The 16547-nt window shown below is 35.2% G+C and overlaps 1 protein-coding gene across 1 annotated transcript in view; it reads left to right on the plus strand.

Moving 5' to 3' along the window:
- The window catches only part of MEI4 (meiotic double-stranded break formation protein 4), a 185337-nt gene that overhangs the window by 97900 nt on the left and 70890 nt on the right, over window positions 1-16547 (plus strand). The window contains exon 3 of the mRNA XM_063098333.1: window positions 8180-8311. Coding sequence (XP_062954403.1) covers window positions 8180-8311 — 132 coding nt within the window. The remainder of the gene's footprint in view (window positions 1-8179; window positions 8312-16547) is intronic.

The raw sequence follows: 16547 nt of genomic DNA on the forward strand, positions 1-16547 counted from the left end.
TGTATGGTTGCCTTGGGTCTTGGGCCTCTCCAGGGAGCCACCTTTCTGGTCAGCTTGGACTCTGCTGGGCTGGTGGATCACATACCACAGGGTGTGTGATCTCTGTTGAGCTTTCACTTCCCGTGCAGGACTTGTCCCTGTTCCGTGTGCTCTGGCCAGGGCTGTTGGATCGTGCAGTGGCGACCCTACAGGGTGTGTAGTTTCTGTCGTGTCTCCGCCTCCACGGCCGCACGTCTCCCCGCCCTGTGCGCAGTGGGCTGGGCTGGGACGTGTCTTCTGCACCCCTCGTCTATCACCTGGGCCTTCAAGCCCCTGTTCGGCACCACCTTGCCACAGAGATTGGAATGTAGTGCCTTTGGGTAGACACTGGTTGATTTATGGCACAAGCTCTTATGTATATCCTTAGGTATGTTTTATGTAACTCTGAACAAGTTATTTATTCCCTCTCAAGTGTGAGTCTCTAGTATTTAGTGTTAGATTAAACTTCCTCGTATAGTTGCTGTGAGGATTAAAATATATAGTATACAACGGGACTCCAAAAAGTTTTGTGAAAACATGGAAATAAAAGCTAAAAATAAAAATATAAACTTTATTTCTCAACATAAGCTCCATCATGTTCAAGACACTTTGTAAGTGATGATACTAGCCACTTAGTTCATCCCTAAAAAACTGAGGGTCCTGGGAATTTAGCCATGTCAATGTAGTCTTGTTTACGTTATTAACTAAAGAAAAATGGGTAGCCTTCATAGATTTTTTTAAGGTTAAGAAACAAAAAGAAGCCAGAAGGAGCCAAATCGGTGCTGTAAGGTAGATGCCTAATGATTTCCCATAGAAATTCTTGCAAAATTGCTCTTGTTTGATGAGAGGAATGATGCAGGAACATTGTCATGGTATTGTAGGATTCTCTAGTGAAACTTTCCTGGGTGTTTTTCTGCTAAAGTTTTGGCTAACTTTCTTAAAATATTCTCGTAATAATAATAAGCAAATGTGATTGGTTTTTGCCTCTCCAGAAAGACAAAATGCCTTGAGAATCCCACAAAAACTATTGACATGATATTTGTTCTTGATTGGTCCACTTTTGCTTTGACTGGACAACTTTTCACCTCTTAGTAGCCATTGTACTGAATTGTGCTTTGTCTTCAGAGTAGTACTGGTAGGGCCATGTTTTATCTCCTGTTACGATTCTTTGAAGAAATGCTTCAGGATCTTAATCCCACTTGTTTCAGATTTCCATTGAGAAGCTCTGCTCTTGTATGCAACTGAACTGCAGAATGTTTGATCAACTGTAATTTTTTAAGTCCGAATTGTGCAAGCTAACTGATTGAGGTACCTGTGGTGTTGGCTATTGTTTTTGCTGTTAATCGTTGGCCTTCTTCAATTAGGGCACAAACAGTATTAATTTTTACCTTGCAAATTGATGTGAATGATCTGCTGCCATGGGCTTCATCAACATCATCTCGTCCCTTAAAATGAGTCACCCATTTGTAAACTGCTGATTTCTTTGGGGCATTGTCCCCATAAACTTTTCACAAAGGATCAATGATTTCACCATTCTTCCATCCAAGCATCACCATAAATTTGATGTTTGTTCTTGCTTTAATTTTAGCAGAATTTATGTTGCTTTGATAGGGGATCTCTAATAACAAATGTCTTATCTTAGTGCTACAAACTAGATCTTCTTCAGACATGTTGTAACAAGTTACTATGAGTTTATTTTGGTGCAAAACAATTTTACAACCTATGCACAGTTTTTTCATAATACACGTTCTTCATGAACATTTTGAAGACCCCTGTATAAATGCTAAGCACTGTACATAATACAAAATATATGCTTAATAAGTTGTAGTGGATTTATTTTGATACTATTATCTGTTACTCTCTTACCATATTATCCTATCTTTCTATTTTACTTTAATGGCAGCAAAAATAATAAGTGCTCAAGTAGAAAAAGATCTGGGTCCAGCACTGGATCCTCCCACTTACCATGTCACCTTAACATTTCTGACTTTAAAATTCTTCACTTTAAAAAAAGGGAGAGAGATATCATTATCAGAAATATCATTATTAGTGAGATACTTGATGGAGTATCCCAACTCTTTTGCCTAAATTCTTAAGCAAAAGAAACCACCATAGTCCCCATTGTTCCAATAGACATTCTTACTTGGTTTAACTTGGTTTCCTTCATCTCTAGAGTTATACGAATAGATGTTATAGAAATAGAAGGAATGGTTCAGCATTCTAACATATAACCATAGACATATAACCAAAAGCAATCACTTGTTCACTTATTCAGTAATAATTATGTGCCTTTGATCTCAACTGTTTTTTAAGATTTGTTTCGGGCTGGCCCCGTGGCACACTTGGGAGAGTGCAGCGCTTGGGAGCGCAGCGGTGCTCCCGCTGCGGGTTTGGATCCTATATAGGGATGGCCGGTGCGCTCACTGGTTGAGCGCGGTGCGGGCAACACCAAGCCAAGGGTTGCGATCCCCTTACCGGTCACAAAAAGGACAAAAAAAAAAAAAAAAGATTTGTTTCACAGAATTAAGTTGTGAAGTTATCAGCATTCACTTCTTTTTTATTGTTTTCTTGTGACATGTGATTTGATGTATCTGATATTAGCAATGCATATACATGTTTAAACAAATGTTATTGACTCAAGAATACAAAGTATTGGTAAACTGAGCAAGCATATGTTTTCTACAGCTCCCCTGCTGACATCCTTTAGAGCACATTAAATACTATGCTTTTATTATTATGTGCTTTTGACTTCTATTCAAATGTCACACAGTCTCAATGATAAGGAAATGGAATTTTTTTTTTTATTTATTTGTTACCTTTGAGACATTGGTCAGAAATAAACACAATCCATTCTGCATATTGGCAGGTGGCTGTTGTAAAGCTTGTTAGGACCCCGGAGCTTTCTAGATTCTCAGATAGAATCACATTGATTTGAATGGTCTTCTCCGAAATGACAAAGTCTAACAGAGATTACTGCTTGCCTCTTGTCCAAGCCCACATGAGATATCTTCTAGGAAATATGAGGACCTTTAGGAAGGTGCCACTGGTCCCTTCTTGAGGTTTTTGCATTCTTTTGGACGTTAATTGTCCTTAGTTCAAATCTAGATACATACTTAGCAGGTAGCAAATACTTTAAATACATATAATTTTGATTCTTGTTTTTAACAGTTTTATAGAAGTTTAAATAAACATAATTTTACATATATCCCTATTACATTTTACTTATTTGCGACTCATTTTTATAGTTTAGAGAGTTTATTTGAATCTTGATTCTGCTACCCATAGCACTATCTATCTCTCCCAATATTGTATAATATGAAATTCAATTTGTAAGTTTTTGTTCAAATTATTTACTAGAAACATGATAATAGAGTTAAGTACTGTTGTATATTAGAGGAGCCCCTGAAGTTACACCACATTCTCTTTAGATGCAGTTCATTCACCCAGCCTGAAACTCATATGGGAGAATGAGCATCATATATTGGCCACCGGTTTGGGGGACACATTTCCTGCTGTGGACCTTACGAGGAGGGGTGTCCTAGTTGGAAGTATAAATACCAACTGATCAAGCAACACTTACTTCTGCTTTTAATTCTTGCTTGTTCCCAATTTTGTACATAGTACAACTCCTTGGTGACTACTTGATGGAGTATTGTTGTACATACCTGACTTTATGTAACAGTTTAAATAAGTAGCTGTAGGTATATAGTCCTTGGTGTCCTACAGTCAGGTAGGCATTCAGTCTCTGGTAGTGCCAAATAGCATAAGCAAAGAGTTTGTGTTTGGATTTCTGTTTTTTATAAATAGTAGCATTTACTTGTATTAGTCCATTTTGTGTTGCTATAACAGAACACCTGAGACTGGGTAATAAATAAAGAACAGACGTTTATTTGGCTTACAATTCTAGGACGGTTGCATCTGGCACGGGCCTCAGGCTTCTTCTACTCATGGTGGAAAGCAGCAGGCAACCGGGGGGTACAAGCAGATCACATGGCGAGAGGAAGCAGGAGAGAGAGAGAAGGTGCCAGGGTCTTTTAAACAACCAGCTCTTGCAGGAATAGAGTGCGATCTCACTCAGGCCCCTCTCCCTCAGGGAGAGCATTTATCCATTCATGAGGGATCTGCCCCCATGACTCAAACCTCCTAACACTGCCATGTTGGGGATCAGATTTCCACATGAGTTTTAGCAGGGACAGCACTTCCAAACTCTATCACTTGTCAAGAAAGGCATGACTTTGTTCCAAACCCAAGGTAACTCCTTTGTGATTTTTCTTATTAGAGTGGGCTATAGGCTCCATACAGTATACTGATCTGCTCCAAGCACATTGGATTTTAGTGGACATGAGGTCCAAGTGGCAGAGCTTCTTGTTCTCCAGCTTAGACCAGCTTGAGATCTTTACATACTACTCTCAGCCCTTCTGAGAGTTTACAGCCTTATGATTTACTCAATCTTTGTGTCCAGGTGGTAAAACAAATGGATTTATGTTGCCCCAAATATCCAAAAATGCTTATCAAGTATTACATCTTTTCTTAAAAATAGGAAATACATGCTAAACCAACTTATACTTCTTTTTGCAGGGAGTATTCCAACATGCATCTAGAAACTTTCCAAATGTATCAGTCCCCTGAATTCTGGGATTTATCTCCTACTCTCTGGTATGCATGTATCTTACCAGGGCCTTCAAAACACCTGCTATATTGTCATAATAGCATCATTATAGTATACCAGCACGATGTCCTGTATAACATTTTGATGATTAGAATCCTCGTGAGTTAAATAATGGCACAGAGCCAGCAGGTTGCGTAGTCTTAAATAGGACAGAAAAAGTATACTACATTTTGTCTGCTTATTGGGATAGTGAAAAAAAGCAAAAAGAAGAAAAAGAAAAAAGAAAAAACAAACTCCGAGATCAAAACTTCCCAGATCAAAAAAGTACCAGGGGCAGTTTTGATACTTCTGGGAAAGGAACTACATCTGGAACAATAGCACTGTGTAATTGAAAATACCACCTGATTAAGTTTATGGTAATCCATGGCCATTCTCCAAGATCTTTCTATTTTCTGTACAGTTCATATAGACAAATTAATTGGACATTTGGTAGGAATTTCTACCCCTTCATATTTCAAGATTTTAATGTGACACTGAGCTCTGTTAATCCTCCAGGTAGACATGTCAATCAAAGCACCTTTGGAAAGGCTGAGTTTACCTAAAACCCTTGGGCCACTAGGGTAGCTGTTGTTTCTGCCATAATTAAGAATGTGCATAATTAGGTAGCCTCTGAACCAGTTGTGGGATAAGCCAGAACCATGCCATTCTGCCACAGTTTGTACCAACAAAATTCTCTGTGCCTACTTCTCTTCCTCCATAATGCTCTTCTAAATCAAAGGTTCAAATGACTACCTCTGATTGGCAGAGCTCAGTTCAAATCCAAAATCCTAACAGCAGAGGAATCTGGGAGAAATTATTTTGAGCTCTCCAGCCTCTGAAATACAGGGAAATGTGACAGAAAAAGATTGGCGTGGGTGTTGAGTGAGTGCTTCAATGTTTCCACCTCAGTGGCCTCACATATAATATTGTTGCCAGTCTTGGCCTCCATGTCAGCCTTTCTAAAAAGTTCCACTGTGTTTACAAAAGGGCAAGTGTCAATTAAAAGGTAAGGAAGCATAGATGATATTTTTATGATAATATTCATAGAATTTAAACCACGTTAATGGTTATATAGTCATTGTATGTACTTCAGTCTTATTGAAAAGACAGTAATAGTCCATACCTATACTATAGAATAGCTCTTTATGATGAAATCCTTTTCTCAGCAATATCCTCTAATAAGATTGTATTAACTCTAAAAAGTAGATTCTATTTATAGTTTGTAACTTTTCAAGGGTCAGTTATTTGAATTTATATCATAAAACCTTGAATGATTTTATGTTATCATCCTAAATAATATTCCATTATTGAGCACTTACTGGGTTCCTGGCACTGTGATATGCATTTTTACTGTCTAACTTATTATGCACAACAACAAAAAGCTGGTACTAATGCAATTGCTGTTTTGCAGATGTGGAAGATGATACATAAAAAGTTAAATTGCTCTTACAAGTTAGTAAGTAGTGGAGCTGGGATTTCACTCAGGCAGTTTTAGGCTCTGCAGACTTAACCCCATCACCACCATCAACATTTTATTCCCACTCTCTAAGGTCTCTTTTATTTTACTGTTAACTTTTTCTTAACCTTAAGTTCTCCCCTAAAGAATTATATATCGAGAAAGGAAGTAAGTACACAAAGCATTAGTAAAATACCCAACAGAAGTTTTTTAGATCTTAGATAACAGTACATTTTCTTTTAGGTAGAAACATAAAAATATTGTAAAAATCTGAAATGTAATAAGTTGTACTGGAGAGTTATGAAAGTTGTGAATCTTAGCCAATTACATTATTAAGAAATAATAGTAAATAAATAACTGTGATTTCCTATTGATGTGGTTTTAGCATTAAATTGATAAGTTGATTTATAATACCATTATTAAGAGCTAGTGTTATGCATGTCAAGATTTATAATAGATATTTCTCTTGAACTCTATAATCCATTCACTTTCACATTGATATTAACTTTTAAAATTAATGTATATTAAAATATTGATTTAAGAAATATGTGTATGTATGTGTTCATCCTAAAAGACACAGAGGTGACATTTCCTAGTTTCACATAGCATTATTTATTTAGCGTTGAAAGCAACATCTTGTCAGTATTATTTTAAGCTCGTATACAGCAATGGGAAAGTATATGACCCTTTCTGTGTTTTGAAATCCTGCTTGAAGATTCATTTCTCCTGGCTATGTTAAGGGATATAAATTTAATGAAATTCCAGTTATCAGTTATACACTGATAAATAATCAAATGGCCTCTCTCCTAATAACCATGGGATATAGTTTATTGTTTCCCACTGCCCTTTTAAATTTATTTAATGGTGAGTACTTTTGTTGTCTCTAGGTGAAAATTCAGTATCCCACATTTTTTCTCATCACTCTAAAGTTTCTCTTTTGACTTGTGGCAAATAGGGAAGTCCCTCCCACTTGTCTCTCTCCAGTATGGACATGGGACTCATAGAACACCAATAGCTCTCCTCAAAGACATCTTCAAACTTCTCCTCAACCTTTTGTATTTATCTGTCTATCTATCTTCTATCTATCTAGGTAAGGGCTTAAGTATCTTGTTTTATCTTCTTTATTTATTCTGTATATAGTATATCATGTAAAGTATTATATTATCTTTTGATACTTTAGCTAAAATTTCCATTTTAGCACCCCATCACACATTTCAAAATACTAACTGCTATACTGTTGTGAGGCTGCTGCATGGAAAAGGAACCAGAATACCCAATTGAGAATTTAAAAGGGGGTTTTATTGGCCAGCCAGTGACTGTCCCTCCAAGTAAGTCATGGAAGGAAGCAGCCCTGAATTGAAGTTTAGAGGGATTTTTAAAAGGTACATTTTTACATTAGTCACACAGTTAAAATTATCAAATAGCCACACACTTATAGTTATCATGTAGTCACACACATACGCACATACCCTCCTGGCATGAGGAGGGGGTTTGGGGAGGCCTAGCACAAGCTGATAGCAGAAGCTGAAAGAAGCCAGTTAATCACTCAGGGGCATGAGGAGGGGGTTTGGGGAAGCCTAGCACAAGCTGATAGCAGAAGCTGAAACAAGTCTGTTAATCGCTCAGGGGCAGATTGGGTGGGGAACATCAAACAAAATTCAAACTTCTCTAAGTGCAGGCTAATATTTAGCTTTTAACTTCTATCAAGGGGGGCTAAAGAGCTGAGGGGGATTTTTAAACAATAACATTTTTTTAAGCAATTCAAACACTATTTAAACTTAATTAATCTACTTTGTTATACAGCAAGCAGTTTCACAGAAGCAAATTCCGTATGTTATGAAAGTGGGGGTCACCCTATCTCAATACAAAATCTCAGTTCCTTATTGTAATTGTAATTTGTCTATTTTGCAGTTTAGCTTGAGACTGACTCAGAATTATGTTGACACTTTCTGTACTCCCCACACCATTAAGCTCAGTAATAAAGTCCTAGAAAATGTCCATTAAATACATTTTGATTTGACTTGACAGAAAATAGAAACATTCATTTTTATTTTTAGTTTCAGGTGCAGCATTATGTCTCTCAGAGTCTGGTAACCCTGGGAAGTTGCAACTTGTTGAGAAAATCCATTATCTCTCTGCTTCTATCAGAAGTAAACAGCTTTGCTGATGATCTGGGAGCCATCAGTCAGGTACACATAAATTGAAACTGTAATAACTCTCACTTATAGTTAATGTAGCTATAAGCTTTGCTTTTCCTTTCCTGTCTTCTCCCCTCTTTTCTTGCCAGGCTGATATTTTAGTTATTACCTTATCTCTAATGTAGATGAATACTATTACAGCCAACTGAAATTCCAGAAAGATATTTTAGAGAATAGTTTTCATATATACTCAATGGAATACTACTCTGCCATAAAAGAGAATAAAATTCTGTCATTTTCAGCAACATAGATGAACTTAGAGAAAATTATAAGTGAAATAATCTAGGCACAGAAAGAAATACCTCATGTACTCTCTCATAAGTGGGAGCTAAAATAAAGAAAAGAAAAAAAGATGGAAGGAAGCAACAAAGGAAGGAGAGAAAAAATAAAGAAAGAAAAGAAAGAAAGAGAGAGAGAGAAAGAAAGAGAAAGATAGAAAAAGTCATAATAATACATTAAACTTTCAAAAAAGAGAACAGAACTGTGGTTATTAGAGGTGGGAAAGGGGGGAGGAAAGGGAGAGGGGAAGGGGGTTGGCAAGAAACTAGTTAAGGATCACAAAGATTAATTACATTTTGTAAACATACCTATATAATTATTCTGATTTGATCACCACATATTGTACACATGTATTGATACTTGATTCTGCACCACACAAATATATATAATCAGTAAAAAAAAAATTCCAGTATAAAACCATCTTATCATTCTTACTTGTACTTATGTGCCAAAGGTGCCAATTGTGACAGCAAAAGGAATGTTTAGATGAATGGGCTTAAATCTCTCCAGCCAGGCAGCATGTTCCTAAAGCAAAGAAGTGAGAGAGAAATGAATATAGAAGATACTACATGGAGAATACCCTCTAACGAGTGGTTCTCATCTCTATTTGCTAATGAGAATCATCTGGCTAACTTTTAAACTTCTGTCTCCAAGCCATGTACCAATCCAATTAAATAGAGGTCTCTGGGTTTGGAATGCAGTGCCTGGTTTTGTTAAAGCTCTCCAGGTGATTACAATGTGCAGCCATATTTACATTTTCAGTCAAGGTTGAAAATCAGTGCTTTAAGCCCTTTCATCTGTGTAAAGTCCTAAAGCTGTGTAGAGGGAACATAAACCATTCTTATTTTAATATTGACACTGGTTTGTAATATGTGTTCACTTTGTCAGCTCATTTAATATTCTTACCATCTCTATCGTAGAGTTTAAAATTTCAATGAAAGGAAAATCAGAGACAAGTAGAAATGTTGATAAAGAAATTCAATAAGCAAAAAATATATATGTATGTAATTTAAAATAGCTTTTAACCAAGTACTTATATCTAAGTTCTCTATATTTAATGATGTATTCTAAAAAATATTATATAATCTGATTGAATTCAGTGTTACATGATATATCATCTAGTCAGCAAGTTTCCAAGTAACTAATAAATGTTAAACTCTCTTAAGAACTCTGGTAGATATTTTTTAAAAAATCATTGTCACTGATGTCAAGGAGAAAGAAATAAGCCACACTGACTAATTGGAAAAAAAATTGTTAAAATGTATGGTGTTGTTTGTAAGAGTTCCAAGATCATGGTAGATTGCACATCCCCAAAAAGACTTCATGGAAAAGGAGCAACTTGAAAAATGGATTTGAATTGAATAAGCAGAGTATAACAGACTGTAGAGGCATTGAGATGTTATTTAACTAGAGGTGTGCCGAGAATTCTGAGGACACAAGGTGTAGTCTTGGCATTTAAAACAGGATACAAGGTGGGAAATGAATTTGATTAAATTGGATTATTTGTTTGGAGAATAACAAAAGTATAGAAAAGAAAATTTTATTTACATATTCTCACTTAATTTTCACAATCGCTGCATGAAGTAGTTATACTTTTTACTTAGTTTATAGATAAGGAAACCAAACTTTAGAGTGGTGAAGCAACTTGACCAAGATTGCAGAAAGAACATAAGCTAAACTATAAACTGTTCTTTGATAGTAGACAACAGAATCCACTGTAGCCAATTCAAGCAGAAAAGGATTTATAAATAGCTGTGGAATTGCTGTGAGGTCTGAAGGATGAGTCTCCAGTCTGTTCTTTCATGAATGACTCCCACAGCCACACAGCAGAATTAGGCTACCAAAGGAGTTACTAATTTTGCCATCATGACCAAGAAGCTGCTTCCTGAATTAAGATTTCTGCCACGGTCTTGGAGTCCAGGAAAATAAACTCCTGTCTTGATGTACAACAACCAAATGTATGCCCTGTGCTCTACCTGTTTCACTATGTGACTTAATTTCAACTAAAAAAGGTTTTGTGAGTACATTTATTTAGCTAAACCAACAACATATTCAGGCCCTACCAGCAAGGGAATACAGAAAATCTGGTTTTATGCCTTTTCAGTTTTTTATTCTCAAAGGTTGATAGAATGATTATTACTGTAGTTAGTCTAAGGTGTCCATTACATCTAAGGCGTAGAGATTTGGTAACATGCTAGTAAGAGATGAGTCAGAATAGGAGGGGATATACAAAGTTATAGGACAAAAGGAATGAATACACGAGGCCATTTATTTGGGACTCTAAATGCAATAAATCTCCCACAAACAGGAGTAGAGATAACTACTGTATATGAGGTGCTAACCAAAGGATTCAAGGAATGATTTATTGTAAAGGAGAAAGGAGAATCAATAGTTTTTTTGCCAAAAGTTTTCCTTTATTTAGGTTCAGAGGATTCGCTGGTTAAAGAAACCACTTGTCACACTTGCCAGTTTATGATATTTATTGAGGTACAGTGATAAGCAAGTTAGCAAAGTAAGCAATAATGCAGAAATATGAAGAAAAGAATTTAAACTGTATATACATCACCAAATTGGGGAAACACATACATCCAGGTCCAAGCAGTGCTGGGAAGTTCTGTGAACAGCAGTCTGGAGTCCCAGTTGGAATTGTCCTAGGCAGTGCGTTCACTCAACAAGTGAGACTTCAGAGAGCGGTTTGGGGAAATTCTGCTTATATTACCCAACTGCAGATTGATAACATTAATCTGTGTGCAAACACGCAGCCATGGTTATTCTGTTAATGTTTTGATCTATACTTATAGTCTTCAGGAGGTTCTCTGGCCCTGGGAACAGGCCAGGTTCCCAAGGTCTAAGAAGCTCCAGGACTTACTTTCCTTCTTATCTAATGATTACTAAGCACCTATCCTTTATGCCTGCATGCAGGGTCATTCTTCAGTCAGAGACCTAGCAATGCCTCTGAAGCCTGAACAAGACTGTAAACCTTAATTTTCCCAATCAATAGTTAAATATATACTATAAAACTAAGAGATGAGAAAATGATATCGCTGAGAAGAATTAGGTAAAGAATGCTTATTTGTGGACAGCAGTAACTTGAGTTTTGATACATTGAATTTGTGGAAATATTGAGGTAATCTAAATATAGGTAGGTGGAAATATGAAACAATCCTTGAAAGGATTTGCAACTGATCTAACTGCCTATTGGAACAACATAATACAGAAACTCAATAACACGATATCATTAATGTCTAGCATCAATTCAGAAATTATTAGACATGTGAACAAGCAAGAATGTATAACCAATAGCCTTGAGGAAAAAATCAATTAATAGAAATAGAACCAGAAATGACGGAAATAATGGAATTAGCAGACAAGTATCATGACAGCTATTATAAATATGTTAAAAGATTTCAAATAAAGCAGGAATAATAAGGGGAAAATAGTATATTTCAACATAAAATAGAAATCAATATATATCTATAAAACTGTTAAAACCTAAGTATATATAAATAAGAAAAATATTTGCCAATAATTTCAATAATTTAGATTAAACATACACTTTTCTTGAAAGATGCCAATTACCAAAAGTAACTCAGGAAAAAATAGAAAACCTAAATTACTCTATGTCGATTAAACTATATTTACAGTTGTAAGCCTTATCACAAAAAAGTCCAGGGCCAAAATGAATTCTCTCATACATTTAAAGAAGAAATGATACTACTCTCACACAAACTCTTTAAAAGATGGAAGAGCGGAGAACATTTCCTAACTCATTTTATGAAGGCAGCATTTCCCCAGTTTCAAAATCAGACAAAGATGTGAAAAGTTAAAGAAACAAAACAAAACGAAAATAACCCAATAAACTCAAACCAATAATCTTGCATGAACATAGAAGTGAGAATTCTTACTAAATATTAGAAAATGAAATCCAGCAATATATAAAAAGAATAATACGTGATAATGATATGAGATTTGTCACAGGCATGCAATATTTTCACATTTATAAAACAATCAGTATAATTCACCATATTAACAGGCTTATAAAGAAAACCCATGTAAACTTAGTATATTCAGAAAAGTCAATTGGCAAAATTTACCACCCATCCATGATTTTTTAAAAAATGTACCAAAGTAGGAATAACTTTCTCAACATAATGAAGGGTATCTGTGAAGAACTTACAGACATCATACCCAGTGGTGAAAGATTAAGTGGCTTTCCCCCAACAACAAGGCAGGGATATTCTTTGTCATCATTTCTATTAAGCATGGTCCCAGCCATCGTAGTAAAACTACTGCACTTTCAGAAAGAAAGAAGTATGACTATCTTTATTTAGAGTCAATATGATCAGAAACACAGAAAATCCTGGAGAGCTTAACAAGAAGCTATCAAGCAGACAACTCTGAAATAGATCCACACACACGTATGGCCAATTGATTTTAGACAAGTTTTCAGGTAATTCAATTGGGAAAAAATAGATCAACAACTCCATATAAAAATGGGCAGAATACATAAAAAAGAATTAAATTCTGCCATTTTCAGCAACATGGATGAGCTTGGAGAAAATTATGTTAAGTGAGCTAAGCCAGGCACAGAGGGAAAAACGCCACATGATCTCACTTATAAGTGGGAGCTAAGAGGGAAAGCAGGAAGGAAAGTCCACAGTAGTGCACTTGACTTGCAGAGGAAGAGAATAGAACTAAGGTTGCGGGGGGTGGGGGGGTGGGGCAGAGAGTTTGGGTGGGGGACACGGAATAATTGCAATTTGAGGTGGTGGGCATGCTGATCGTATTGATCTGATCATCACATCTTGTGCATGGATGCTGATGGTCAGCTAGGTGCCCCATGAGTATGTATAATCAATAAAAATAAATAAAAAGAAAAAAGTGGGAAAATATTTTAACAGACCCTTCATAAAGGAAAATATATGAGTGGCCAATAAGGACGTGAATAATGCACGATATCAGGGAAATACACTGTGTAATTATCAGAAGGACTAAAATTAAAAGGACTAACAATATCAGATCTTGCTAGAGTTGTGGATCAACCTAAACTCATAAATTGCTGGTGGGAATATAAAACATACTGGCATTTTCTCAGAAAGTTAATTTCACTTTTACCAAGCAATTCTACAGCTATGTTGACGTAAAGAATTGTACAGGAATGTTCATAGTATCTTTAATCTTAAGAGTATCACTATGAAAATAAGCCATATTTCCACTGACAGGAGAATTAATAAATGGGTTATTGAGAATATCTGTAGTGGAATAGCACTCAGCCATGAAAGGTATTGAAGCAATGATACAACATCATGGGTGAATCTAAAAAAACAACACCATGCTGAGAAAAATAAGCCAGACGTAAAAAAAAACATGTATTCATATCATACGATTCCATTTCTGTGAAGTCCTAAAACAGGCAAAACTAATGTAATGTGAAAGACATCAGAACTGTGGATGACTCAGGGGAAGGGCTGTATGCAATTGTAAAAACTCACCAAAATGTGCACTTACAATTTGGACATCTCACTGTGTGTAAATGATACCTAAATTAAGGTATAAATGTTGAATCTAATATGTTTTTTGAAACTAAAATAAATAAAATTTTTCTCACCGCATTTATACTGAATTCTTTAGCTCACTTTAAAGACTTTCTTTGTTGATATATGAGTACTAAGATGTCACCAAGAACTGTCAGAAGAACAGTTTTAGTTTTAATGATGAAAAGTTTTCTGAGTAGTCACTAATTCAAAAAATGATTGTGTATATATATATATATGACATTTTACTATTATAAATCTAATTCAATTTCTAACGTATTTGTTTATCAGGCAGAGGAAAGGTCCTATTTAATAAACATTAATGGGAAATTCAATTATTCGAAATTATTTTCATAGATATTTATTGAGCAGGTTTATGTGTCAAACACTATTCAAAATATTTCATACTCCTCTAGCCTTTTACATAGTCTTTGTTTAAAATAGATAGCTATTAATTTAATTTTTTTAATGTTATTTAATCCTCCCAACCACACTGTTAATTGGTATTACTCTCATTTTACAAAAGAGGACAGTTAGGATCACAGCTTTTAAGTAGCCTGGCCATGTCATAGAAAGCACAGTACCAGGTTATTGAACCCAGGAACCCTGACTCTAGAATCTGGAAGATAAACTACACAATATTTTCTGTTACTGAAAAGTATCTCAGTTTTTTGTATTTCACTGATATTATTTTGTATTAGTTTGTCTTCTGCAGCTGCTATGTATGAAGGGTCTTCAGAAAGTTAAAGGAAAGATTCATATATATTATCTTTTAATTCTGTTTTTCCCACAGTTTTTGAAGTACCCTCATATATTATCCCACTTACTTTATAGCAGCAAAATTATAGTGGATAATATATTTGTATCAATTTCAGTATATTCTTTATATATGAAAGGTTGGTTTTTCTCCTCTTATCCTGGCATCCTTTAGCTGTGTTCATTTAAATGCTGTTTTCTTGGGTCTTGAAGAAATTGTTTATATGATGTTGATGGTAAACATTTCCTCATATCTTAGTAAACATGTATTTTGTATTCCTCTGTTTGGGGTCTTTATCAATTGATTAACCTTAAGAGTCTGTATGTGTCACTGTTTATGAAGTGACAGAATTTTCTCATCATGATTATTGTATATTTATCATCTTATGATGTAATCACCTTCATGTTCTATTAATTTTGAAAATAACTTTGAAAAAGAAGCTTCTGTAGGATTCCATATACTGCTGTCCATATTGACTTTCTAAGCGCCTGCATTGTTTGTTTAAAACTGAGAACAAAATCAAGATATTGACTTTAATTTCTCAGTTATTATGCCACTGTGACCTTGTGTTGGTAAATTTTGTGAGCAGCTTCTTCTTTGAATGACTTCCTTCCTTTTTTAGATAGAATCCAAGTAGCTGGCTCTAGGAAGAGCCAGTCAGTAAACAATATAGTTACAGAGCATTCACAGGGTAACTATCTCTGTAAAAAAAGCAATAACCATAGCTTTAGTAAGTTTTCTATTTCTATAGGAATTTTATTAATAAGTTTACATGTTTCTCTAGATATCTAGATGGCATGTGATTTTCACAGAATCAGTCTTCTGATCAGCCATTACTAAGAGTTTGTACTACTGAAACTGTGTCCCCACTTTCAAGGAGCCACGTCTCATAGATTCTGAGTTTATTTAGTATAATTAATTCTTTAGCCAGGAGCTTTCTGCTAGAGACATTCAGTACATAATAGATCCTCCTAATAGTGAATACCAGCAGATCCACTTGACAAGGAAGCAGGTGGGGTCATTGTCCTTCTTATCTTTCTCCTGGGCCAGCAGCTTTATCGTCCTCCCAACTTGCTATCAAGTTTCTGATGCCTCAATGTGCTAGAAGAATTGTTTATGAAACTGAATCAGCTTAGAAAGAAAATTATTTCAGTTATTGACATGGTAAATAGGTTTAAGGTATTTCCCTCAAAAAAAAAAAAAACTGTAGAATTTATAATAAATCAGAGATCAATGCTAATATACATATAATGAACTACGTACTACTAATAAAAAGATATAATAATAAAAAATAAGATAAATAAATAATAAAATAATAATAATAAACAATCCAATAGAAAAATGGACCTAAGGTTATAAAAAGGTACTTTAATAGAAGAGGAAACCCAAAAGGCAAATTAACATGAATGATGCTTAATCTTAGTGGTACCAGGGAAATGCAAATTACAAAAGATGTTTCATACTGACACATACTGATTATATTGACACAATGTTTTCAAAAATTAACTTGACAACAGTATCAGATTCTAGCTATTACGTGGGGAAATGGAATTCATCACTTGGTAAAATTAAAGATGCATATCCTCTAAAATATAGCAAGGAAGACTTGTACAAGGATGTTCATTTTAGCATCTTTGTAATAGCTTAAAATTGTTAA

The sequence above is a fragment of the Cynocephalus volans genome, chromosome 5 (assembly GCF_027409185.1).
Source record: "Cynocephalus volans isolate mCynVol1 chromosome 5, mCynVol1.pri, whole genome shotgun sequence".
NCBI lineage: Eukaryota > Metazoa > Chordata > Mammalia > Dermoptera > Cynocephalidae > Cynocephalus > Cynocephalus volans.